At 35.9% G+C, this 25,878-nt stretch overlaps 4 protein-coding genes across 7 annotated transcripts in view; 2 read left to right on the top strand and 2 right to left on the bottom strand.

Annotated features, from left to right (window-relative positions):
- Window positions 1–101: 101 nt before the first annotated feature.
- On the bottom strand, window positions 102–1,101 carry LOC117985003 (peptidyl-tRNA hydrolase 2, mitochondrial-like). Its single transcript, XM_034971683.2, has 2 exons — window positions 619–1,101; window positions 102–480 (listed from the first exon to the last, which is right to left on the bottom strand). Exons 1-2 carry the CDS (start codon window positions 736–738, stop codon window positions 115–117), a joined length of 486 nt encoding a protein of 161 aa, XP_034827574.1. The 5' UTR covers window positions 739–1,101; the 3' UTR covers window positions 102–114.
- Window positions 900–9,967, top strand: LOC117984987 (coiled-coil domain-containing protein 42 homolog). 2 transcript variants are annotated; one of them, XM_034971668.2, is made up of 7 exons: window positions 900–1,305; window positions 1,651–1,852; window positions 2,078–2,251; window positions 3,418–3,496; window positions 6,168–6,307; window positions 8,109–8,371; window positions 9,517–9,961. In XM_034971668.2, the coding sequence occupies exons 1-7, from the start codon at window positions 1,196–1,198 to the stop codon at window positions 9,542–9,544; spliced, it is 996 nt and encodes a 331-aa protein (XP_034827559.1). In that variant the 5' UTR covers window positions 900–1,195; the 3' UTR covers window positions 9,545–9,961. The 2 variants fall into 2 exon arrangements, with proteins under 2 accessions (XP_034827559.1, XP_069357150.1); XM_069501049.1 differs by lacking the exon at window positions 6,168–6,307 and having other exon boundaries at window positions 9,517–9,967.
- Window positions 9,968–10,205: 238 nt separating this feature from the next.
- Window positions 10,206–16,343, top strand: LOC117985007 (odorant receptor 83a-like). Its single transcript, XM_034971688.2, has 9 exons — window positions 10,206–10,420; window positions 11,104–11,605; window positions 12,050–12,175; window positions 12,654–12,871; window positions 13,647–13,674; window positions 13,754–13,932; window positions 14,680–14,769; window positions 15,350–15,505; window positions 15,836–16,343. Exons 1-9 carry the CDS (start codon window positions 10,376–10,378, stop codon window positions 15,887–15,889), a joined length of 1,398 nt encoding a protein of 465 aa, XP_034827579.2. The 5' UTR covers window positions 10,206–10,375; the 3' UTR covers window positions 15,890–16,343.
- Window positions 16,344–16,349: 6 nt separating this feature from the next.
- The window catches only part of LOC138402808 (serine/threonine-protein phosphatase PP1-gamma catalytic subunit A), a 31,891-nt gene continuing 22,362 nt past the window's right edge, over window positions 16,350–25,878 (bottom strand). For 2 of the 3 annotated variants that reach the window (XM_069501047.1, XM_069501046.1), the window contains one exon: window positions 19,725–24,520. In XM_069501047.1, the coding sequence (XP_069357148.1) occupies window positions 24,517–24,520 (4 nt within the window). In that variant the 3' untranslated portion in view covers window positions 19,725–24,516. Of the gene's footprint in view, window positions 16,678–19,724; window positions 24,521–25,878 lie in introns of those variants that run through there. The other variant, XM_069501048.1, reaches the window with a different exon arrangement.

Consider the following 25,878-nt stretch of genomic DNA (forward strand, 5'->3'; position numbering starts at 1 on the left):
ACAATACGGCAGACACAATTTTCCTTTCTGTTTGGATTATGTTAGAACTTCATAATAAGAGAATTTAGATTTTAGTAAACTTAACAAATAAAAGCCTTGAATATATTTACATATTTATAATAATTTTAAATGTCCTGTAACTTTATCAATAACATCTTTAGGTGCAGGTCCAACACCAAGCACTGTAATGGAGTTGGGAGCAATTTGAGTCCTTCCTGCATCTCTTATTAGTGAAGTTACGAGTCCCATTTTCTTAGCATTGTCTGCAATTTGCTTGATTTCATCTACAGAATCTGTTTTAAGAGCTATTTTCGCTTGACCTGTCATTTGCCAACTCCGCAAACCTTCCGGGTCTCTCTTTAAAGCCTTTTCATAAGCCCCAACTGCTGCGTGACTACACTGTGCTGCAATTTTACCTTTACCCATGTTTAGGTCTGTTCGTACCACTAATACTAATTTGTACTCTGAATCTGAGATAATCTGAAAAAAAATCATTTTATATTTCCTTAGAATTTACTTAGATAATGTTATTTTTTATGTCTCAAAATGAGACTCAAAATAATGTTGAAAAAACAAGTTTGATAAGTATTAAGACAAGGTTTACACCTAATAAATTACCTTTTTCACAGCTTTTGAGGTCTCGGTGAATAATCCAAGATATTTTTTCAATGCAAAAATTGATATCCCGATACAAATACCGCATCCCAAACCAGAAATGAAAGATAAGTTTAACTCCATTTTGCGTTGGTCCGAAATGATTGTGTAAATGAAGCTAGTGCACAAAATTTAATAATTTTGGCTATTAAGTATTTATTATATGCAATATTTTAATTTAAAAATTGTATTATCATAAATTATAACCTGCAAAGTTATCAGTTGAAATTGCACAAATTGACAATTCAACTGACGTCAATTTGATTTTGACATGACAAATGGTTTTTTTTAAACTGGTTTTACGGCTTTGGGTTCTAGCCCTGACAAATGATAATGTTGCCAGTAGAGTGCAGCCGCGCGACATAAAATGGGCCAGTTTTTTGGTGGGTTTTGCTCAAATGTTGTTGTCATACTCTTTGGTTGTTGTGTTTCCGTAGCAACGGCTTCCTGTGAAACGGCTTTCTTTGTGAAACTTATAAAATCAAAATAAAATAAAATAGTCTTGTATAGCTAAAATTTAATTTTTTACAGCTGATGCAAAATGAAAAAGGTTTCGAAAGACCTTGCGCCAATAGCCATTCCTCATGGACCCCCTGTGGAATCCACATCAGAGTATTACAAATCTTTGATGGAAAGCTCGCGTATGGTAAAGTAAGTTCGATTTAAATAATTAACATAGCATTTAAAACATTATCTCCTTCTTTGAACCCAATACGATACCTTGAGTATACGAATGTGGCAGTTTGCCATTCTTCTATGTTATTTTGGCAAGTGGCAGCACAGAGCCACAGATGCCTTGCGCACGCTTTTTAATTTTTTCTGTTACATATACAAAAAAAGAACTATCCATGGACCAGCCATCCGGTTAATAATTTGGGTCAACTTTGTATACCTAACCATTGCTATTTTCTGATATTCGCTGTCGCCACTTTAGGCCTCACCACCCTCGGACTTACGTCACAGCTCACAAACTACCAAAAAATATTATTTAACTAGAAAATATCCAGTATGGGACGTAGCGCGACCGACTCCACAAGTGCTGATGGAACAGGCGCGTAGAGACCTGATGGAGGCTGATGAAAAGCTCGCTCTAAAACGGGAAGAGGAGAGCAGCAACAGGGCTTTGATGGACAACAAGTGGCAGGACTTGCGCAAGAAGGAGATGCTGTTAAAGGAGTCATTTATTAGCTTCAACAAGGTCTGATCATAGGCAATCATACACAATAGGTAGGATTTTGTAACTGCATTGAATTCGATGCTGCATCGCGTTTTGACGACTTGATGCGTTTAATTCGATCGCAACCACAACGCTGATCGCTGATGCTAAAAGCTTCGTGTCTAGTATGGCTCGATGAATTAAACGTAGGTACCTAACTACTAGTAGAAAAATATTCGTTAATCTGTACAATAAAATAAATAATAGTTTATCAGAGAAAACCAAGAGAAGCGCGATCGGGCGGAGCGCAAGATGGAAGCTGACACGGAAGTGCTGGAGCGCAAGACTCGCGAGACGGAGGCCATGCGTCAGAGGGTCGTGGAGATGAAGGAGGTCAAGCAGCTCATGGAGAAACAAGTCCGCGATTACACGATCTATGAGGTTGGCATTATAAAACACACTAGCTATCGTTATTTTACAGTATTTACTTAGGTAATACAGAAATCAACAATTATTATTACATGTACCTCCTATCTACCATCTACTTATACAGTACCAGAAGCAATAATAATAAGTTAAGAACATAATAATATCAATTCTTTTACCAATACACATCCTCATTCAAACCACAAACCACAAATGATTAAAAACGGGTCACAAGCTCCAGCGCCCGCGCACACTTTACAACTTGATGTCCCAAGATGGCGCCGATCACCGACTAATCAAATCCATGCAAAACCACCGATCGGTTTTAAAATGTTACCAGTACCCGTAGTACAAGATTTTACGTCTCACCAAACCAAACCAAATTCGAGAGTCGAAATACTTCCGCGTTACAGTAAAATGGACCTAAAGAGCCTTGAATTGAAGTCAAATATTCAATGCCACTGAATTTAATTTCGCAATGTTTCCGCTTGGAGCGCTGGTTGTAGAAGTGTAGACAAACTTGAGCTTTAAAACAAGGCTTTTAAGATCCAGTTTACTGTAACGCGGAAGTATTTCGACTCTCGAATTAGGTTTGGTTTGGTGAGACGTAAAATCTTGTACTACGGGTACTGTGTTATTATTGTTCGTTCATCGTAACTTGATGCGTAGAGTAATATTATGTTGGCACCATTGCTTAGTTTCTGTATTTCATAGGGTTTAGGGATTATTATTGAGTGATTTGTAATGGTGCCAACATAATACTACTCCGCACGCGTTGAGTTCGGTGAACGGACAATGTTTTTATTAGAGAATGCCCACGACTACGTCTGCGTAGGTACCTTAGGTTGTATAGAAATCCCGCGGGAACTCTTTGATTTTCCGTGATAAAAAGTAACATATACATAGGTACCTATCTAGATGTTATATTTTCAGGGTATAAGATAACTATTATCTCCATTCCCAATTTCAGTCCAATTAGTTTAGTCATTGTAGCGTGATAGAGTAACAAACATCCAAACTTTCTCATTAAGATTATAATGGGTAGGTACCTAACTAGTTACCTAGTAGAAGTAAGATTTTTTGGCCAGACTTTTTTTGACTAACGAGTCCAAAGAAAATAAAGGTAGATGCTTAAATAGGTAACTAGGTATGTATGTAATGAATTTGGAAATTTTTCGCAGGATTACCTAATGTCGGTGGTGCTCAACTATCCAGAATTCAAGCAACCGTTGGATGTACTCAACCGATACGAAGCTTTAGGTATTTTTTAGGGTTCCGTACCTCAAAAGGAAAAACGGAACCCTTATAGGATCACTTTGTTGTCTGTCTGTCTGTCTGTCAAGAAACCTACAGGGTACTTCCCGTTGACCTAGAATCATGAAATTTGGCAGGTACCTAGGTAGATCTTATAGCTGACAATTGGGGAAAAAAATGGAAACCGTGAATTTATGGTTAGATCATACAAAAAAAAATTAATTGTGATCATGAACTAATAATTAGTATTTTCAATTTTCAAAGTAAGATAACTAATCAAGTGGGGTATCATATGAAAGGTCTTCACCTGTGCATTCTAAAACAGATTTTTATTTATTTTTATGCATCATAGTGTTAGCTTATTGAAGTTAGTTTAATGAATTGGACAATATTTGACTCATCCGATGTCACGCGATCGGTGGCGGGGAGCCATCTTGAATCGATTTGTATAAATACCCGGTGTTTGAAGGTTTTCAAAGCAGTCTCGTTCCGACTCGAGACTCGACGACTATTAAATACTTTTGTGTTTAGGTCGATATTTTGATTAAGTGGTTACAATAGCAATTGTGCCCTAATCAAGTTAATATTGCAGTTAGGTTATAATAAAGATTAAATCTCTCGATTAGCCTCTACGCGTTGTGATCTATATCCACGTGCAAGCTTTATATGAGGGAACATTTTAATAACTTATAAAATTAGTTAAATTTAACCTGCTTTTCTGACTTACGCTTAAAGTTCAGAAGCGGCATCTAACTTACGTTGCCTTAATTTTGCTTTGCCATCTAAACAGTTGTACTTTTGGAAACGCGAGTAATTTAAAGTAAAATTAAAAATATACCCGCATATATTTTTTTATAAAGTACCCGCAAATTTTTTGTTAAATTTGAACAGTTAGACGCCACCGAGTTTCTTGCTGGTTCTTCTCGCTAGGTCGTGGCATTCCGAACCAGTGGTAGAATTGCTTTAGAATCTAAAAGTAATTTAGTACAGTAGATGATGCAGATTTTGTGTACATCGAATGAGAGGTCAAAAGTTTAGATCTATTGTTGTGTGATTGAAACTGACAGCGGGCAGTTCAAGCAGTGTTTTCATGTTTTGATTGCTAATGGGCGAATACCTTCTGTTTTAGTTGTTGTGAACATTACGGGGTCACGCAACAAAACAGTTTAGTTGTTGTGAACATGAAGGGGTCACGCAACGGGTAGTCGGTTATTTCACGAGACGTGAAAGCGATCAGGAAAGGCCGACTGTTAGCTTATTGAAGTTAGTTTAATGAATTGGACAATATTTGACTCATCCGATGTCACGCGATCGGTGGCGGGGAGCCATCTTGAATCGATTTGTATAAATACCCGGTGTTTGAAGGTTTTCAAAGCAGTCTCGTTCCGACTCGTGACTCGACGACTATTAAATACTTTTGTGTTTAGGTCGATATTTTGATTAAGTGGTTACAATAGCAATTGTGCCCTAATCAAGTTAATATTGCAGTTAGGTTATAATAAAGATTAAATCTCTCGATTAGCCTCTACGCGTTGTGATCTATATCCACGTGCAAGCTTTATATGAGGGAACATTTTAATAACTTATAAAATTAGTTAAATTTAACCTGCTTTTCTGACTTACGCTTAAAGTAGTTTTTGAATTATCGAGCAAAATGTCGCAAAATACGACTGTACAACGGAACCCTCAGTGCGCGAGTCTGACTCGCACTTGGCTGGTTTTTATTATTTTAATACAACTTAGTTACTCGTTACTATATTTTAAAACAAACTCGCAATTCACGTGAAGATACCTGAGGATCGCAGATAGGTACAGCTTTAAAATACCCTTAGACTGCATCGTCACTTACAATCAGGTGAGATTGCAGACAAGGGCTAACTTGTATCTGAATAAAAATAAAAATAAAATACCCGCAGTTTTTGCTTTTATTTACTCTACTAGGTGGCGCCCGCGACTTTGTCCGCGTGGAATTAGGTTTTTTATAAATCCCGTGGGAACTCTTTGATTTTCCGCGATAAAAAGTAGCATAATTAGGTCTTTATCTATACCTATTACCTACCCATGCAAAAAATTACGTCAATCCGTTGCACCGTTACGACGTGATTGAAGGACAAACCAACAAACAAACACACTTTCGCATTTATAATAAGGGACCCTATAAGGGACTCTATTTCAACTACCATACTTTAATTATATTCACTTATCGGTACTAACACAACTTATTAACCATATTCTTTGTACCTACTTACATTTTTTTTTTGCTTGCATGCTAGCTTGTACTAGGAGTAGGTACGACGATAGTGCAACAGGTGGGGTTTGAACCGGCGACCTTTCGGATTTCAGTCCGCTCCTTTAACCGTTGAGCTATCTAGGCTCATTTTTTATGTGTACTTTCTGTGGCACCAAATAAACACTTTTTCTTTCTTTCTTTAAAGTGGGTCCTTAAGACCTAGCGGTTTGAGCTGTATCTACCTGCATTCATTTTTTTACACTAATATAAGTTACTCCTTGACCGTGAATTGTGATCTCACCCTGATGGTAAGTAATGATACCTACGGCCTGAGACGGAATCTGCCGAGCTAACTTGGAACGGGTATGGAAGTTTCATTAAAGCTTTTCCTTGATCGTTTCTATGCGGCTACGACCGCTCGCACTTGACCGACTTTTATTTCTATAGCTGCCGCAAAAGGCACATTAGCAGAGCGTCAAGAGCGGGACTTGGAAATGTTGGAGAACGCACGCCAAGAGATCGCAGCGCTCACTGAGGAAAAGAAACTGTTCATCATGGGCCTCAACAATGCACTCGCTGATCTCAGAGTAATTAACATTACATCTCCTTATTTTAGTGTCTTTTAGGATTCCGTATCCGGAAAAAAAAGGAATCCTTAGATATAGAATCACTTAGTTGTCTGTCTGTCTGTCCGTGTCAGTCAAATCCGTCAATGGAATTAAAACCTTTAAGGTAAGGACTTTCCGTTGACGTAAAATCATGAAATCTATTAACATTGTCGAGATATGCAAATTCAAAACAATATTAAACTATAAAAGTAGGTACGTACTACGTATAAAACTTTCTCTTGAATTACTCTCATCTCTGTCTATTGGTTTCGTTGCGTAGTTTAAAAGATCTAAGCGTACATACAGACAGCGGAAAGCGACTTTATTTTATAGGTTCTATCTACACTATATATATTATATATAATATTATAAAGAGGAAAACTTTGTTTGTTTGTTTGTTTGTTTGTTTGTTTGTACTGAATAGGCTCAAAAACTACTGGACCGATTTTAAAAATTCTTTCACCATTCGAAAGCTACATTATCCACGAGTAACATAGGCTATATTTTATTTTGGAAAAAAATAGGGTTCCGTAAGATATTTGGGTTTTTCGGACACAAGGTGTAAAAATCAACCAGAAAAGTTACTTATTTTGCGTACGCTGCCTAAACTATAAAAGATAGAACCATAAAATGTTCTAATTAATTGTAGATCTTATAAATATCTACAAAAAAGTCCGCGACACACTATACCCATCTATGTCGAGTGAGGCACAGCAACCATTTTTTTATTTAAAAATCTTGAATTTTTTTGGACTACATTTAAACGCGTTTATTTTACTCATCTACACTTAATATTATAAAGAGGAAAACTTTGTTTGTTTGTTTGTTTGTTTGTTTGTTTGTTTGTTTGTTTGTTTGTACTGAATAGGCTCAAAAACTACTGGACCGATTTTAAAAATTCTTTCACCATTCGAAAGCTACATTATCCACGAGTAACATAGGCTATATTTTATTTTGGAAAAAAATAGGGTTCCGTAAGATATTTGGGTTTTTCGGACACAAGGTGTAAAAAATCAACCAGAAAAGTTACTTATTTTGCGTACGCTGCCTAAACTATAAAAGATAGAACCATAAATGTTCTAATTAATTGTAGATCTTATAAATATCTACAAAAAAGTCCGCGACACACTATACCCATCTATGTCGAGTGAGGCACAGCAACCATTTTTTTTATTTAAAAATCTTGAATTTTTTTTGGACTACATTTAAACGCGTTTATTTTACTCATGCTATTAATCCTTATCAAAATAAATGATTTCATCACTAAGAACAGTTTATGGAGATAATATTTGGTCTTTGAATGATTAAAATTGGACGTTTGGTTTTGAAGTTATGGCGAAATTAAAATATTACGATTTCTGCTGCACGGCCCGTTGTATATTATATAAAGAGGTAATGTCGTTAAGTTTGTTTGTAGGGGGTAATCTTTAGAACTACTGAACCGATTTTAAAAATTCTTTCACCAGTAGAAAGCTACATTATTCCTGAGTGACATAGGCTATACGGGATCTTTAAAAACCTAAATCTACGCGGGCGAAGCCGCGGGGATCAGCTATTATTATATAAAGAGGTAATGTCGTTAAGTTTGTTTGTAGGGGGTAATCTTTAGAACTACTGAACCGATTTTAAAAATTCTTTCACCAGTAGAAAGCTACATTATTCCTGAGTGACATAGGCTATACGGGATCTTTAAAAACCTAAATCTACGCGGGCGAAGCCGCGGGGATCAGCTAGTGTAGAGATAAAGATGCGATGTCTCCAGATACAAATTGTATTGCAGTGGCGCTACGACAAGGTACGCAACCGCGTGATCAAATGGGAATTAGCCTTAAACCGGCTCAAAGAGACTGCAGCAAAGCGGCACGTCGAGCTCTGCCACGTCAGATCAGCTATATGGAGTTTGTACGTGAAGATCTGCAAGCAGAAGGGCCTGACGGTAGACGTGAAGACGTCCGACTTCGAGCAACAGCTGGTTGTTATTATGAGGGCGTTGTTGGAACTGAAACGCATTTATAGAATCGCACAACGGAGGTCCAAGGACAAGTGAGTCGCTTTTCAGTTAAAAGAATGGTTCAAAACTTGTAAGTTGCCTATCTATCGGTATTCTATAGGATATAATTTCGGAGAGTTTGCCCAAGAACTTTTTGACCTGGTTCCTGCTTCACCTTTCTACTATCGTATCGCAAGGCATTGCCAAGGTCTGCACCCGTACGTAGTCGGAATTCCAAGGACACGTACGAAGCGATTTACCTCCTCTCGTTTTTAATTCGAACCGCTATTCCAGCATCAGTTTTCTCCTCCCATTTTATTATGGGTACATTCAAGTCAAAAGTGAATAGGCATCTTCTAGGTAAGCGCACTCCATCTTAGGCTGTATCATCACTTACCACCAGGTCTGATTGCAGCCAAGCGCTAGTCTATAATTTAAAAAAAAAATGTTTCTACCCTACTGACCTAGTAGGTAAATGGGTTGATACTTGGTGTTCTATACCGTAAAGTCAAGTAACATAAATGACGTAGGCAGGCGCATGCACTGCTCTTTTCACTTCTTCAAAACCTAAAATCTTATTCGCGCAATTTTTCTACTTCCATTCCTTGATTATGGTGACGTCTGCTACTTACCTACGAGAATGCAACTGAGCTGCGTGATGAACTAGATCGTCTTCAGAATTTGTGTAGGTAGGTAGGTTTTATATTAATAACCTATTCGTTTTATAAGTCCCACCTTCCATCATTGTTGTACCTATTCTTCCTGTAAGGTCACTGGTAGAGATCTCATAGAGATAAGTGCCTTGTAGCTTTTTCTTTTTACTGTTACATTGGCATTCCTACCTACCTACAAATAAGTAAATAAAATAAAAAACTTAGTTCTCTACGTCAAAATTTGTTTGAAGAAGAGTAAAAACAGTCATTTAAAAATTGTGCCACACATTTTTTGTACCACACCAGTTGTAGGTACCTAAAGGGAGGCTATCCCAATATCCCGGCGCCTCTACCACCACCATCAAGCAAAAAAAGAGCGCCGGGACCCACTGTCATATGTGGTACAACCTGCCAGCATAATATTGCACCATGCACAAACACAAGAACAGCGCTGACTTTCAGCTGCAACCCTGATTCAGGACCATGATCAGGGATTTGAGTAGGTACCTCTGCAGAAAATTAAGAAAAAACTTAAATTGTTTCAGAGATGCGGAATCTATGCAGACTGCTTGAGAAAAAACCGACCAAGTGCGAGTCGGACTCGCGCACTGAGGGTTCCGTACTCGGGTATTTTTTTCGACAATATGCACGAAAAATCAAAAACTGTTAAGCATAAAAATAAATAAAAGTCTGTTTTAGAATGTACAGGTAAAGCCTATTCATATGATATCCTACTTGGTATAGTTATCATATTACTTTGAAAATTGAAAATACGAATTATTTGTTTATGAACAAAACTTTTTTTTTGTGACGTAACCACAAGTTCACGGTTTACGGAATTTTCCTTTCTTTGTGCTATAATACCTACCTACCTACCTGCCAAATTTCATGACTCTAGATCAACGGGAAGTAGACACGACAGACAGACAACGAAGTGATCCTATAAGGAATCCTTTTTTCCTTTTGAGGTACAGTCTACGGAACCCTAAAAAAGAAAACTTTCAGCTAATGGATTGTTTTTATTGGTGTAATTTTTATTTGAATTGTATAACGTTAGCTATTAAAATTTTAAAACAAAGAAACTTTTGCTTTATTAATAAACAAATAATAATTCACCTAGGTAGGTACCACAATGAATTAGGTAGGTAAGTACGTAATAACTGGGAAACTAAAATCAGATACTTAACGAAGTTCAACTATATAGGTGGGTAGGTAGATAAATATTAATTGCAACGATTAACGTTTATGTTAAAGTTTATAATTACTCCTTTATTAGTAAAGTTTAAAGGAGAAGTTAACAAGAACGATTAAAGTTTGTTAAGAACCTTTTACGATTTATTATTTCCACAGTGAGTAACTTTACGTGATGTTTTACAAAGCCGTGATGTTTTTATTTTATCACATATGTTTGTAAATGTTGTATTAACTTATAATTGGCGACTACATTTAGTAAGTAATATTTTCAGAATTAAGTTTTTTTTAAATGTATTAGTGTAAGTAGCCGTTAGTTAATTTAATAAATAAAATAAAAAAATAAAAATAAAACCGAATGCCCACTTAGTGAACTAGGTCTTTTATACTTTTGGCTCAACGTCAATCGTAGAATTTCATTAAAAGGCCTAAACTTAGCCATAAATTGCTTTTCATCATAGTTAACATCTTACCATCTCTTGACCTGATCTTGAATTTCAAGTCTTGTACTTAGATGAGTGAGTTTTACAAACTCACTAGCCTACCTAGTGAAAGTTTTTGGTTTTAACGTTCCACATCCAGGGGCATCTTCCTAGAGGTAAAAAAAACCATATCTAGAAATAAAAGTAGGTAATTGTAGACTAGCAGTCAAAATTATAATAAAACCTATCCTATCTGTAATCGGTACATAAATACTTACCAACGTTAAGTATCAATATGTTAAAAACTGTATGGTCTTTGTGACAAATAACAACATTGTTAAGTAATCTATCGACAGGTTACAGTTAGATTGATTAGTTATTAATTTCGACTGTAAATAGGTAGGTAACTAATAGATAAATGATTGGTTTTCGATGCAGAGAAAAACCAAACATTTATCTAAGTAACTGTAGGATAGTGTTAGTAGGTATAGATTTATAACAGTAAACTTAATTTTTTAGATGTTGAAACATTTCAAACTAACCACTGATAAAGCGGAATCCGTTATGGATAAAGTATCAAACTACACGCACTTTATGCAAGTGCCTCTCAAGTGTGTTGGCTGCTGGGAATGGTACCAGAAACCCCTAAATGAATTCCAGATTGGCGTCAATAACATCTACTTGAGCTTCAGTTTGTTCGTCCTGGCTAACTTATTGCTTTCTTTAATCGTGCACTTGTATTGCGAGTGGACTGATATTATGGCAAGTTTGGAGATAATGGCCGATGGACTGCCTCTAGTCGCCTCAGTCTTTATTGTCTCTTACTTCGCCATCTATAGAAGCGAGCTGTATGAATTGTTGAATTTCATGAATGGAAACTTCAAGTGGCATTCTGCTAGAGGTTTGACTAACATGACAATGACGAAAGCCTATAAAACATCAAGGAAGTTTAGCTATTTCTACACAGCGTGTACAATGTTTAGTATTGCAACGTACGTGTTTATGCCTGTTGTGGTTCACTGTAAGTAGCTATTTACAAGTAATTAAGTCCTTAATTAATGAGCATTATTTTATTTTAATACTTAGTAGGTAATATTATTATTATTTTATTTTAATACTTAGTAGGTAAGATTTTGTTCTCAATTTTGTACTTTTACCTACTTTTAGTTTAAATCAACAAGTCTTCTACCTGCTTCGAATCTTAAGTGCCTATACGTACTTACATGAAAGATTTATTGTTAAACGGCCGAATAATTAATAATAATAATTAATATATGTAATCTGTCGATAAATTACTTGCAACGTTGTTATTTGTCAAGAATCGTATACGTTTTAACCGACTTCTTATGGTCCGACAAATGACAACGTTGCTAAGAACAGATTACAGATATCATTATTTATTTCTGTAGTACCTACCTAAGTATAGGAACTCCTAAGTTGATATGTAGGTACGTACTTTTGATAGTGTGGACAAACCAACCGCTCCAGCATTGGATCTATAAGGATGTGACTCAAGGGCTGATCGTGCGGCTGATATTCTTACGGCAGTGCATTGCACAGGCTTTAGTTGGGCTCGCTGTTGGGCAATTCGGTGAGATTTTGATTAATTTTATTGCTAACATGTTTTTTGATTCTGCGTTTTTACTGAATTTAAATCTCTTAACATTTCGTATCAGAACAAATCACCGCCGCGTAGATTAGGACGCATATTCAGATAAAACTGCAGACTCATTCAGTGTAAAAGCACCTTATCTATTTTTTGCCTGGGTAGGTGATTTTGCTGACCAACCGAGATGACGTCATTAGCACTAAATCTCAATGACATACACCGATAAGACATGGACACCGCAATTCAGTTATTTCTTGAACATTTTACTTAGTGAACAACTAAATTATACTTACGTCCACTAAGTTACGCAAGAGGCCTGCGGTCTTTTTAACAGACTTCCAAAAAGGAGGTGGTTCTCAATTCGACCGTTTTTCTTTTTTTTATGTATGTAGGTAGGTACATTGTTTTTTTTCAGGTTTCTGGACCGATTTGCAAATTTTTTTTTGAAACATGCTTTTAGGTACATTGTTCGCTTGTAACGCCATACTTCTCTGCGGTCAGCTGGATCTCCTTTGCTGTAGCCTTCGAAATGTTCGATACACCGCGTTGTTACAACATGGAGTGAACCACAGCGTACTGGCAAGCCAGTTTAGTGACATCGAGCTGGATGAAGAGCACAGCTACTTGTATAATCGAGCGGAGATGAGCGACTCCTGTTACCATTATAACAAGAAATGGGTTGGTTTCATAAGATTAGCTTCCACTCAACAAAACTGGTCCAGTTAGTTTCAGGTAAAAAGAGGTTTGACCTTGAACCTGCGCAGTGAATTGAATGTATCGATCTACTAGCTGATGCCCATGACTTCGTCCGCGTGGAATTAGGTTTTTTAAAAATCCCGTGGGAACTCTTTGGTTTTCCGAGATAAGTATGTACCTATGCCTAATGTAATGTAAAAAAGTAGCCTATGTCACTCTCCAGGTCTTTTTTATCTATACCCATGCAAAAAATCACGTCAATCCGTTGCACGGTTGTGACGTGATTGAAGGACAAACCAACAATCAAACACACTTTCGCATTTACTTATAATAAGGGTAGGTACTGATTTGGCGGTGCCTACGCAGAGGGCTCGTCAGTGAACCTTACGTTTTCCGCACAGTTGAATAATAGGTACTCGTAGACGCATTCCCTCCACAGCTCTTTTTACCTGGAACTGTAATCAAGTCAGAATTAAAATTTTATCTACATATATTACGAATGGAATCCATGTTAGGCACCAAGTTGCGATTTGGCGCCCGATATGAGATCTTTTGCAAAGATTGTTTGGTTCTGCTGGAAACCAAATTAATGGAAATATTTTGCGACACTTTTTGTACAGAGTTTCTGCTACTTACTACCGACTACGTACTTATTTTCTTTACACAATTAACGTGGTATGCTTTATCTAAGAGGGTAGGCAACAATATCCTGTTGATTTAATTACCTTTTAACATAATTTTTTTTATTTTTGTGCAGACAAACAAAGGAAACAAGATGCACTTCGGTAAAATTTTCATAATTATTATAAGTTCCTTAAAATAAATTCAATACACGTAGATGACGTAGACTTTTTTATTTCACAGATATCTACAGTTCGGTATATGATAATGCTACAACCGCAGCGCTGAAAGATTGTACTCTAATGTCGCAAGTTGTGCTAGAATATCATAACCGTTTCGAGAAGTTTGTATCCCCGTTGCTGGCGTTGCGGGTTGTACAGGTCACACTGTATCTCTGCACATTGCTGTATGCTGCTACTTCAGTGAGTAGACTCGACAGAATTCAGAATAGGTACCTACGCATAGAAGTGGTAGGTATTTACGTTTCTTTAGATGCTGTAGATAAACGTTAATTTGAATTATTTTTATAAGAGTGAGTTGCTTACAATTGACACACCATTTCTATAAGGTCAGATACACATTGTAGATAAGCTGTAGGTACTCATTACAGTATAGATCACTCTCTTTTTTAGGGTTCCGTACCTCAAAAGGAAAAACGGAACCCTTATAGGATCACTTTGTTGTCTGTCTGTCAAGAAACCTACAGGGTACTTCCCGTTGACCTAGTAACTTGAAATTTGGTAGGTACCTAGGTAGATCTTATAGCGTACATTTGGGGTAAAATCTGAAAACCGTGAATTTAGGGTTAAATCACACAAAAAAAATTAAATTGCGGTCATGAACTAATAATTAGTATTTTCAACTTTCGAAGTGAGTGACTATATCAAGTGGGGTATCATATGAAAGGTATTCACCTGTACATTCTAAAACAGATTTTTATTTATTTTTATGCATCATAGTTTTTGAATTATCGTGCAAAATGTCGAAAAAATATGACTGTAATACGGAACCCTCATTGCGCGAGCCTGACTCGCACTTGGCCGGTTTTTTTGCATGAGATTAGGTAGAGAGAGTGCTATATTAACTTGATGTCGTGGATAGGGTACAGTGGTAGATAGATAACTTAGGTAACTAAAAAATTAACTGGCAATATTTTTAATTTATTTCAGAAATTAGATATGGTAACCGTTGAGTACTTGGTCGCTGTTTCGTTAGATATGTTTGTTTATTGCTATTTTGGAAACCAAATTATCTTACAGGCAAGTAAATATTTCATAATAATGAATAACAATGATAATGAAGAAAGTTTTGTAAAATACTTAGTAGAAAATGGTGCAATCTCCTAATGTTATGTGATAAGTAGGTACCTAAGTCCTAATGTGCCATCCTTCTCACAATATTAAATAACCTATATTAACGATAAACGGCCGAAATTTTAATCAATAAAATAAAGAATATTGATTGATCTATCTGTAATCTGTCGATAAGTTACTTAGCAACGTTGTTATTTGTCAAAAAAGACCATAGGTACAATTTTTGACATTGCTAAGTAGTTGAGTTCAACAGAGGGGTAATTCCATAGATTAATAATTATTGGTTTCGCTATATGGGTAATTCCATATGTGACTGACTCTATTTACGTTATTTTTAGAATACCACTATTTTTATGTTTAAATATTGAAACCCAACGTTAATTTTGAGATTGTGTACAACCAAATTAGCACGTTATGTTACATATTCGGCGACAAGTACCTTATTCATCGAAACTAGCCTAAGTAGGTAGTTAGATACCTAGAGATTAAAAAATTCTTACCTCCCCATCTTTTTGTTGTGTTCAAGGCCGACCGAGTATCACTGGCAGCGTACCAATGCACTTGGTTTTCAATGGGCGTGAAACCACGGCGGTTGTTGCTTAACATCTTGCTGGCCCACCACAAACCTATGCTGGTGCAAGCTGGTGGCCTCTTGCCGATGAATCTGAAGACTTTTGTCCTGGTAACGTAGCTAAACATCTTAGGGTGACCAATCAACATTGAACTATGCTGCGTTGTTCTCAGCTAATTTTCTGGTGCTTTGTTTTTTAAACAAACATTGAAACATTGAGCTGCGCGGTGTGCTATGCTGATTGCTGTGCGACTGCGACATGCATTTGCACAAGTGCAACCGAGATAGTAAACAGTGAGGGAGCCAGCACGTATCGCATGATACCTGCTGTTTGAAACACAGCACAGCCGTACAAAGCGCAGCGCAGCAAGGTTTGTTTGTTTCTTCATTATAATCTGATACTTAAATCTGGTACTGATGATTAATATTTTTCTGTTTCAGATTATAAAAACCTCATTCTCCTATTATACTTTGCTGGTGAAAGTCAACGAGTAATGTATATTTTATCATGGCGTATTCCATTATAATCCCACTCTCTTGCTCCCGGTGGGAACGAGAGAGTGGGATTATAACAATTAAGAGCATAAAGTATACTCTAAGTTTCCGATGTTATAATTAATGGAGTAAGCCTATTTTATATTGTTAAATATAAAAGGTGAAAGAGACCCCCCACCATAGTGGTGGTCTCTTCTCGGCGACCGGGGCCCGTCGACGGAGCCCCGCTGCGCGGGGCTCCTTTTTTCTGGGTGGTAAAAAAAGAAATAACACACGAAGGGGATGGCGGGGTCTTACTTTTGAATTTTTTTCAATTAATTAAAGTTGTCTACGCCATACGCACAGAATTTATGTAATAGAGTAGCTTAATTAGAGAAAATCTACTTCTTCTTCCTTACCTTATACCACGCTACGTGGGGTCGGCACAACATGTAATTAGAGAAAATAAAAAAATAAAAAGTATTCAGAAAGTATTTTTATTTATGAAATCAATATACAATTCTCTTGTTCATACAATATCAATAAATTGATTCAAGTCGGCCGAAGCCCTTGCAGTTCAGTCTGGTTCATAGCAAATTACAGGTAATAAATAATTGAATTAAAATACAGTTCCCCGCGTTACATGGTACACTATTGATGTGGTACGGAGGACACGGACCATCTTTGTCGAGCAACTTAAAATTATGAAACAGAAGAATATGATACGTAAATTACATTTTAATGTAACTTAATAAAATTAAGCAGCATTTAAACTTCATATTTCCTTTATTAGGTACCCACATTGTTACCTAAAAAGCAAAAATAATAATAATAATAAAATTTACATAGCATATATTATTTAAAATCGAATAATGACGTAACTAAAATTGGTTATATAATGACTTTTTAGTCATCTTACAAAAGAGAACACTTAACAATATCCAGATCCTACCATCCATGAGTTATATGAAAAATAAAACAAGTAAAAAAATAAGAAGCTTCGCTTCAAAATATTTTGATGGAATGAATAAATTACTTACTTACCTAACTTTAAAATTAGCTAGAGTGAATTACCGCGCGTGCCAGTCGGCAAATTGTATCTTAACATTTTTTTAATAGTGTTTTTTTAATAAAGTGTTCCTTTATTTTATTTTAGTACATTAAAATGGTTCGCTTTTATAAGATGACTAACGGTCGAAATTAAGAATCAATCCTATCTGTAATCTATCGAAGAGTTACTTGGCAACGTTAATATATTTTGTCAAAAATGTATGGTATTTTTCACAGATATGTCCAGATTTGCAACTAGCGTGGCCCCCTCAGTCCCTCTCGCTCAAGCAGATTTTCTTACTTGTGAAATGTCCTCTACACTTCACGTTGTTTGTCAATAGGGTTGCCAGATGTCCGGTTTTCGACCGGACAGTCCGTTTTTCTTTATGCTTGTCCAGTCAAGAAAATCTTGGTAAACCGGACAAAAGATTGTCCGGTTTTAGTAAAAATTACGAGTAGTTCATTCACCTGGCGCTTAAACCACTCTCGAACGCTTCGTTCGACGCGCCGCCCGCCACCCCCGACCCGCTCCCACGCACTTGTTTCACTTCAGTCGCTTAATAGTTACAAGTGAAAGTAGTCGCGCCCTAAAGTATTTTTAGCGACGCTTGCAGCGTGTTATTATTGTTATTATATTTTGTTTCCTGTGCTGTGTTTCATCGTTATCTTGTTTGTGTGTGGCTTTGTCAATCAAAATGGAAGACGAGGAAGCATCAACAAGTAAAGAAACTCCACCTAAAAAAGTAAGAAGGGTTTGCCACTATAATGTTGACTGGGAATCTCGATTTTCGTGGTTAAATAAATGTTACGAAGACAACACAAAAGGCTACTGCAAATTGTGTAAAAATAAGTTCACGGTGGCTTATGATGGCTTGAAAGCATTAACGCATCATGCTGCGTCAAAGAAGCACAAAGATTCAGAAAGTGCTGCAGCCATGTCTCAGCGAATGAGTTCTTTCTTTACACGAAAAGGCAGCGCACAAAGTGAAAAAGTTAGTATTGCCGAATTGACTGAAGTTTATCATGGTATCAAGCACCATATTTCGTATCTTGCTCAAGATTGCTCATTTAAAGTTTTAAAAAAAATAATTATAGATTCAGATATCGTAAAGCAAATGACAGGAGGACGCACTAAATGTACTGCTATCGCAAACCAAGTTTTATATCCATATTCGATGGAACTTGTGCAGGAGGATTTAAAGAATGAAGTTCCGTTTTCCATTGCTACCGATGCTTCTAATAAAGGAAACAGAAAGTTCTTTCCAGTTGCGATTCAATATTTCTCACCAAGAAACGGTATTTGTCATAAAATTTTGGACTTTTATGAAGACTCATTCGAAGATTCAAGATCTATTAAGGAACAATTATGTCAAGTCATGAATAATTCACAACTGTCGTGGAGTAGAGTAACAGCATATGGAGCAGATAATGCCTCTGTAAATTTTGGAGTTAATAATTCCGTTTTTCAAAAGCTAAAATCTGAAGAAAATAATGAAATTATAGCTGCTCACTGTAATGACCACATATTTCACAACTGCGCAAAAATCGCTTTGAAAGTAATGCCTGTTGATGTCGAAAATATAGTGATGAAAGTATTTGCAGAGTTTTCTTGTTCCGCGAAGAAACGAGAAGAGTTGAAGGCGTGCTTTGATTTCTTTGAGAGCGAATACAGAGAAGTTATACGACATGTTCCTACAAGATGGCTTAGTTTGTTTAAAGCTCTTGATAGGATGCTTTTGTCGTGGGGACCATTGAAAAGGTACTTCTTAGAACAAGGTTCTGATAATTGTCCTAGGGCTCTTTGGGCTATCTTGTCTGATCAAGTAGACGAAATTGCAAGTGAAACCACTCCTACTTACAATGAATTATATTTATATTTCACTCATAATTTTATGGCTTCTTTTCAAGAAATTTTACTTTTGTTAGAAAAACGTACCACAGCAGCATTTCATTTGCACAATATAATGGTGAAATTCCGGGACAGTATTGCAAAGAAAATAAGTGACAAACATTTCGGAATGAAAGTTCATATGGCATTAAGACAAGGCTATCTTTCAGAAAATCAATCAAGAGAATTTACTAAAAACGCTCTAATAGTTTACCAAAGAGCACTAGCATATATAGAACAGTGGTATTCTTTTGAAAATAACAATTATAAGGCATTTAGTTGTTTAGATCTCGAATGCGGAAGATTTCCTACGCTGGATCAATTGATTGAGTTATGGTCATTGTCTCCATGGAAGCAGCAAAATCCCCCTGAAAACATTTATGAAGAACTGGCTGCACTTCAAAGTGTTTTCTCTTCACTTGAAGGAAACTCTATTAATATGTGGTGCAAGTTTTTTACCAACGAAGCAGCGCCTAATTTATTGAAAATAGTGCAGTATGTGTGTAGTATTCCCATATCTAATGCTTTTGTGGAACGAATCTTTAGCGTCATGGGAAATGTATGGACAGACGAAAGAAATCGTCTCGCCGTTAATACTGTGAAGAGTGAATTGTGCGTTTTCTTTAATATATCTGCTAGTTGCACTGAATTCAAAGATGCCATCTCAGACAATACATCTTTATTGAAAGCAGTGGCATCTAATACAAAATATATTAAAAAAGTTTAAGTAGATTTACCTACTGTTATTGGAAATAATGATTTTCTCTTCTCTTTTGATCGTTTTTTTTTCTTATTCAATGTAAATTTAGTTAAGATAGAAAGTTACCTTTTTAGGTAAGTTAATTTTATGTTAATAATATTAAAATTAAAAACTGGTCCGGTTTTTTTTTTTCAACACATCTGGCAACCCTATTTGTCAAATACTCACGTACAAATACATTTTGACAAACAAAAAAAAGTGGCCACGGTGATAAGGACAAAGCATAATCATTTTGTCACGTTCTAATAAGAGCTTAAATGCATTTAGCTATCTCGCTCTAACATAAGTGTCACAATAGGGCTACTTCTAACAGTCCTTATTCTAAGGTATTTTTTGACAAACAACAATGTCCAGATTACGGATAGATTGATTATTAATTTTGGCCTTAAGTCACCGTGAGTATATTCAAATTTAATTTTTTTTTCATGTAGAATCAAGGATATTTTATATTATGACAAAGAGATCGCATAGGCAAGTCGCTTGTAAAATGCTCAGCTTCAATAAATGTCAAATAATTCCTTACACCGAATTTACCATACCTACTTTAAAATTAAACAAGCCTCTAATTTGAACTAATATCAATTTTAAAGTCAGAATAAGAGTTTCATATATCCGAGTAGATATAAGAAAATATATCCGTAAAAAGATAAAGTAAGCAAAGACAGGAAAAGTAAAACAGATGATCCGTGTAGTAAGCAGCTTCGTTTGAATCAAACAAATGATAAAATCTAACAAAAGCGATTTACGTTAGCACGCTAAATCGCACAAAGCATCACTACCACGCGTCCAGCAGTCCTTCCAATTATAACGTCATAACATAAAATAACTACCCTCTTTGATTTATGCAAAATACACACCTACCCTCCAAAAGCCTCTCTCTATGAAAAGAAAGGCGCTTGGACCCGTTTTGCAAAAAAAAAAAACAGAAATTTTCAAAAACTGGCGTTTCTAAAAATATTGCTACGTAGGACCAAGGTTCTTAGTTTGGTCCTTTAGTCCGCGACAGGTTGAGATGGCAATCGGGGTATGAGGCGAGGGGACACCCCGCACACCCGCAAGTCACCCGCACTCGCCTGCACCGGGTTAGTGCGGGTGTGCTTGGCGTTCCCTGCCCCATTGCCATCCCGACCTGTCGCGTACTATAGACATACAAGCTTTTTTTAGAAACATAAATTTTTCAAAATTTCCATTTTGGTTGATAACTCACAAACTACTTTTTGAACTACTCATATAACGGCCGTATGCTGAATGTGTCTTATTCAGATTATTTATTCATTTATGTATTTTGTTAATACAAATAATGTCAAAAATCAGTCATCAAGACACTACTAAATATACGTGTAGTTTGCTAAACCAAATAAATTATTTATCTTTTAACGTTGTTATTTTGTATGTGCGCTGTTCACACAATTTTTTAGGGCGTCTACTTTAGCTACATTATGGTCTCACCACAAAAACTTAAACAAACAAGCACGTGCGTTTGTACGGGCTTAGCGCGTTCGACGTTTGGTTGAATCGCGGCATTTTAAATTCAAATTAGATATGACGTTATAAACGAATGATCCAATTTTAAGGACGGCCTAACTAAGGACATTAGCTTATTACGCTTACTACTTATTATTTATAATCAAGTAATTACCTTCAATATTTTATCATTAACATTTTACCTCGAAGTCATTAAATTCTGCGGGATTTCGGTATGACACTTGAAAAGCAAACAAACTCCGCCTTAGGTTTTAAATATATAAAATAAACGCCGCGTAAAATAAACTTTTTACGCGGATATCTCGAGTCACAGGACTTGCCGATTTTTTTAATTCTTCGAGTATTTAATTCGCAAAGAAATAAATAGATATTGCAACATTTTGTATATTCATCGATAAACGATCCGGTTTCGCCATTAAGCTATTTGATGCGCAGGTATTGTTTTATATAATTTTATTGTACCAATTGGTGTAAAAGCAAACATCCATACAAAAGTAACGCCAGACATGTCAAGTCTATTACGAAGTATTGAAAATAGATCATCACGCGTAATTTTATACGCAATAAAAAGTAGGTACCTACTATCAGTAATTGTACCATTATGTAGTTAAGATTTCGCGTGAATACATACATATTTTTCGGCCCAGTTTGAATTTAGTGTGATATTGGGGCCGATTCTCTAGTACACAATCTCTAAACTAAACTAAATTAACAGGTCTAAATCTAGTGCTTTCCTTTTCCGCAAGCAACATTATGAAAGGGATAGCAATAGATTTAGACGTGATATTTTAGTTTAGTTGAGAGATTGTGTACAAAGGAATTAGCCACATTTTCACAGTAAATTTAAGACGTTAAATGTGTACGCATACCTAACAATGATACAAAGTACTATACGCGTTGATTTTGTAGCCTTTGCTACTGTAGATGTAGTCTGGCGATGGACCTGTCAATGTGTCTTATAGAAATGTTATTTGCACTACCGCCGTCCGTGCACATTATTTACGCGATATCGCGACAGTTCTTGGTTAACGCAGAAATCGGCAACTTTAACTTAAATGACAATAGAATCGAAGCAGAATGTTCGCTAAGATTAGTTCTGCGAATCGTCGCTTATTAACGACAAAATCTTGAAAACGGTTTTATGTGATACCGAAACCTCGCAGCACCTTATAATATTGGATATTGATTACGACACAAGCGTAGAAACAGACATACAACCAAGCATACAATGGATACATACTAGACAATCATACCGTTATACATTAACGCTCCTCACACTCCCCATATTATTATGAATAGAAAATAAAAAAATATTGTTTTTACATGCAACACTGGCAGCTTATAAAAAATTAAGAAATTAAAACTAACCCCCCCCCCCATTTGAGTCATTCTGAGATGAACTATTTTGATACAATTAACTTTACATTTAGGCTAAGCGCGCACCATATAATATAGGTATTATTATCAAGTATGCTACCACAAGTATCACATTAGCGTAAAGAATAGCATTTTTAGCAGGAAAATCACTAATGGATACTATATTATGCTGTATGCAAGTACTTAATTATTTTGTAAACTACTATGGAACTTGAAAAAAAAATCAGTGCACTCTCAGCCTAATACATAATTTCATGCTTGGGACGTATTTGCCACACCAATAGTATGGTAAGTTTTTAATCTCCATAACTCATGTCGATAAAACACTCATTCAGCAAATGCTAATCGTGCAAGCAAAAAAGGATCGTGTCTCGCACCCTAAGCCTTGGTTCACATTTGATCGTTTGCAATAATTAGTCCCGTCTTGTAGTTCTGCCTCAAAAAAAAAAAACGAAGTAACAAAAATGTATCAAATTAAGTACTAAATTTATCGAAGAATAGGATAAGTTGTAGGAACCCAGTCACAAAAACGATCGAGAGCTGACAGTTGACACAGAACTGTTGACAATTTGATATGGGTAATGACATTTCTGAAGATACGATACGTAGAAGACAGAGGCATGCACAACTAGATACGGAGATTGATTCGATACGACGAATAATATAGTGAATGGTGATACGGATACGGTGATTGGATTTGCCATATGATCAAATGTGGACCCGACCTAATGGGTAGGTATCTTGATCTTTTCGGCGATCACAATCCCTGTTGCCTAGCCGCAACGCAATTCTAATGGTATCGGGCTGACGTATTGGTATGAACTGACAACCAGACTAGTGATATGGTATAGTTAAAGTTTACGTCCAAACTTAAAATATGCATGCTTGATACGATGATCGCGGTCGCCGAAAAGATCAAGTGTAAACCCGCTCTTAAGATAGGCCGCAAGACAAAGTTTTTTTGAAATCCGCCTGTTGAAAATTTTACCTTTTCTTGATGGATTATCATCAAATAATAAAACCGAATTATAAATCTGATACAATAATACGTTCGTGTTAGTAATACAGCGAGTCATCGTCTTGTCCTAGCCCCGCCCCTTGACCGCAAAGCGTAAAGTTTACAGAGCTCAATTCTGAGAATTTATCAGAGAAATATTTCGCTGTGCGCTTCGTTTTAAGTTGAATATTCAAACCGCGGATTGTCCTTCAAGCCATATTAAACGTTACAGCGATAAATCATAATAATTTAAAATGTAATCATACAAAAGAAAATACTTGTATTTATAGATAGACGGTCGAAAAAATTGACGCGAACAAACTAAAATGATCAAAGCCATAGAAAATGTATGATAAACTTTACAGGCGGATTTGCATTTGCGATGCAGTCCTCCTAATATTGACTTCATGATTTTGTGACATGAGGTTTTTATTTCTGTGACATTTCAGAGAGCAAGAACATGATTTTCTAATTCATGATTTCATTATACAATTATTTAAATCCATTAATACAAACTACAAGAAATTGACAGCCTTTGAAGTTGTATAAAAATATTAACCATGTAATTTATGTGTGGCAAACATATTCATAGGTATATAAGTACAAAAAAATTACAATAATATTATAAATCAATCCTAGCTACTTACCACGTTTTTTTATTTTCAACATTCATAATATTGTTCAAACTGCACAGTTGTTAAAGTGTAACTTCAGTTTTTGATAACCTAGTTGAATCGGCAAATAAATTCTTCATTTATTACTTGAATTATTGTACTGTGTGACGAATTTATCGTAGCCATGGAATTCTATACAGCCAACAAAAACTATACCAAGTATAGGGCGCGTGTAACGGCGCACTCAGAAAACTTTACTTTCGTAAGTTTTTTGCCGATATATAATATTAGGACATCCCAAGTACTTAACATATAAAAAGAAAGTGGCACACCATTTTTTCCGTGTACTAAAATCAATTGTGTTAAATACAAAGGCTGCCAATACAATTCAAGTGAATAGAAGGGTTTATATAACAGTTAACGTGGGAATCCATGCAAGTCGTCGACTTCCGAAGCGATGGCGGCGGTCTGGGGCGTTTAACTGCGGGACGGACAGACAGACACGTTAGAATGGATTCTATTTCATCACACATAAGGTTGATTCGAAATTAAAATATATTTCTATACAACATGCATTTTTGTTCTAGTATTTTCCTGGTATTGAAAACGGGTTTGCTCATGATATTAAATTTGTTAACCAATTTATATTAAAGTTTAAGTACCTTAATTTATTCACTAATTCTCTAGATTTTACGCTCGATCTGATGCAGCGCAATACAACAAGTGATTTAGGCAACTAATCAGCTAAATTATTTTTTACATTAATGTAAGTTACTCTGATGTACGTGTATACATAATAATAAGGTGGTGGTTGTAAGTGGTAGTACTTGTAATTACTATTTCATTGTGTAAAATATAAAAACAAAAACAAAAAAGTTTTAATATTAATAAAAATCGGTTTCAATCCATGCTAACAGGAATAGGTTACATCCCTAACATGCAGTCATAAAACATCAACAAAACTGTCTTGTTTTAAAAGGGTGGGGTGTCTCGGACAAAAAATATCATTAAGTAAATTTTATTTAAACGACGTATTTATGATTCTCATCTCAGATACACAGTTACAGATTTCGGTACATTTTGCGTGTGCGAATCGAATATATATACTAAAACTAATAAATTATACTTTAGTTTCCTCCATCTACATAAAAGGCAAAAAAGTAACTTCTTGCTGAAATGCGTAAGCGGCGCACTATACGTGGCCCATACGACCTTGTTTGCGAATTGACAATGAAATCATGATACGAGTGAAAAACCTAACTCCAGAAGGCGCAGGACAAATCACGTCGCTTACGCTATTCTCCGAGGTTTCTGCAATTTGTTTATCTTTTAAGTAAAGTAAAGAAAACTAACGTATAAGCAGTCGCTTTCGAGCCTCTTTTGAATTATAGTATTTTTATCTCACGAAGCGACGCGCGCTTTACTAACTATAAGTTAGGATGACGGCAAGTAAAGTAACACTTGTGCTAATAAAACTTAGTGAAATGAAGTTATTTTGTGTTCCTCATTGAAAAAAAATTCAATATTTAGTTTGGACGTATTTGTTAGTGAGATATGGAACGATAAAAACATTTTTAGAATATCAGTTTATGATATATTTCGATTAGTAAAACTGTTACCTGCGGGGTGATTCGCTAACTTACTGTCTAACACTGAATGATCTGCTACGGATCTCATTTGACATTTATTTTTAATTCAGTGAAGGTTTTCTACGAAAAATTATTTTACTGTCACTCAGTGAAACAGCAATGTAAAACCAATTTGATTTAATGTAAAACCAACCAATGTCAAAATGAGCTCCGTAGCTATCATTCAGTGTTAGACGCTGAGTTAGCGAAT

Source organism: Maniola hyperantus, chromosome 9 (assembly GCF_902806685.2).
Source record: "Maniola hyperantus chromosome 9, iAphHyp1.2, whole genome shotgun sequence".
In the NCBI taxonomy this organism is placed as follows: domain Eukaryota; kingdom Metazoa; phylum Arthropoda; class Insecta; order Lepidoptera; family Nymphalidae; genus Maniola; species Maniola hyperantus.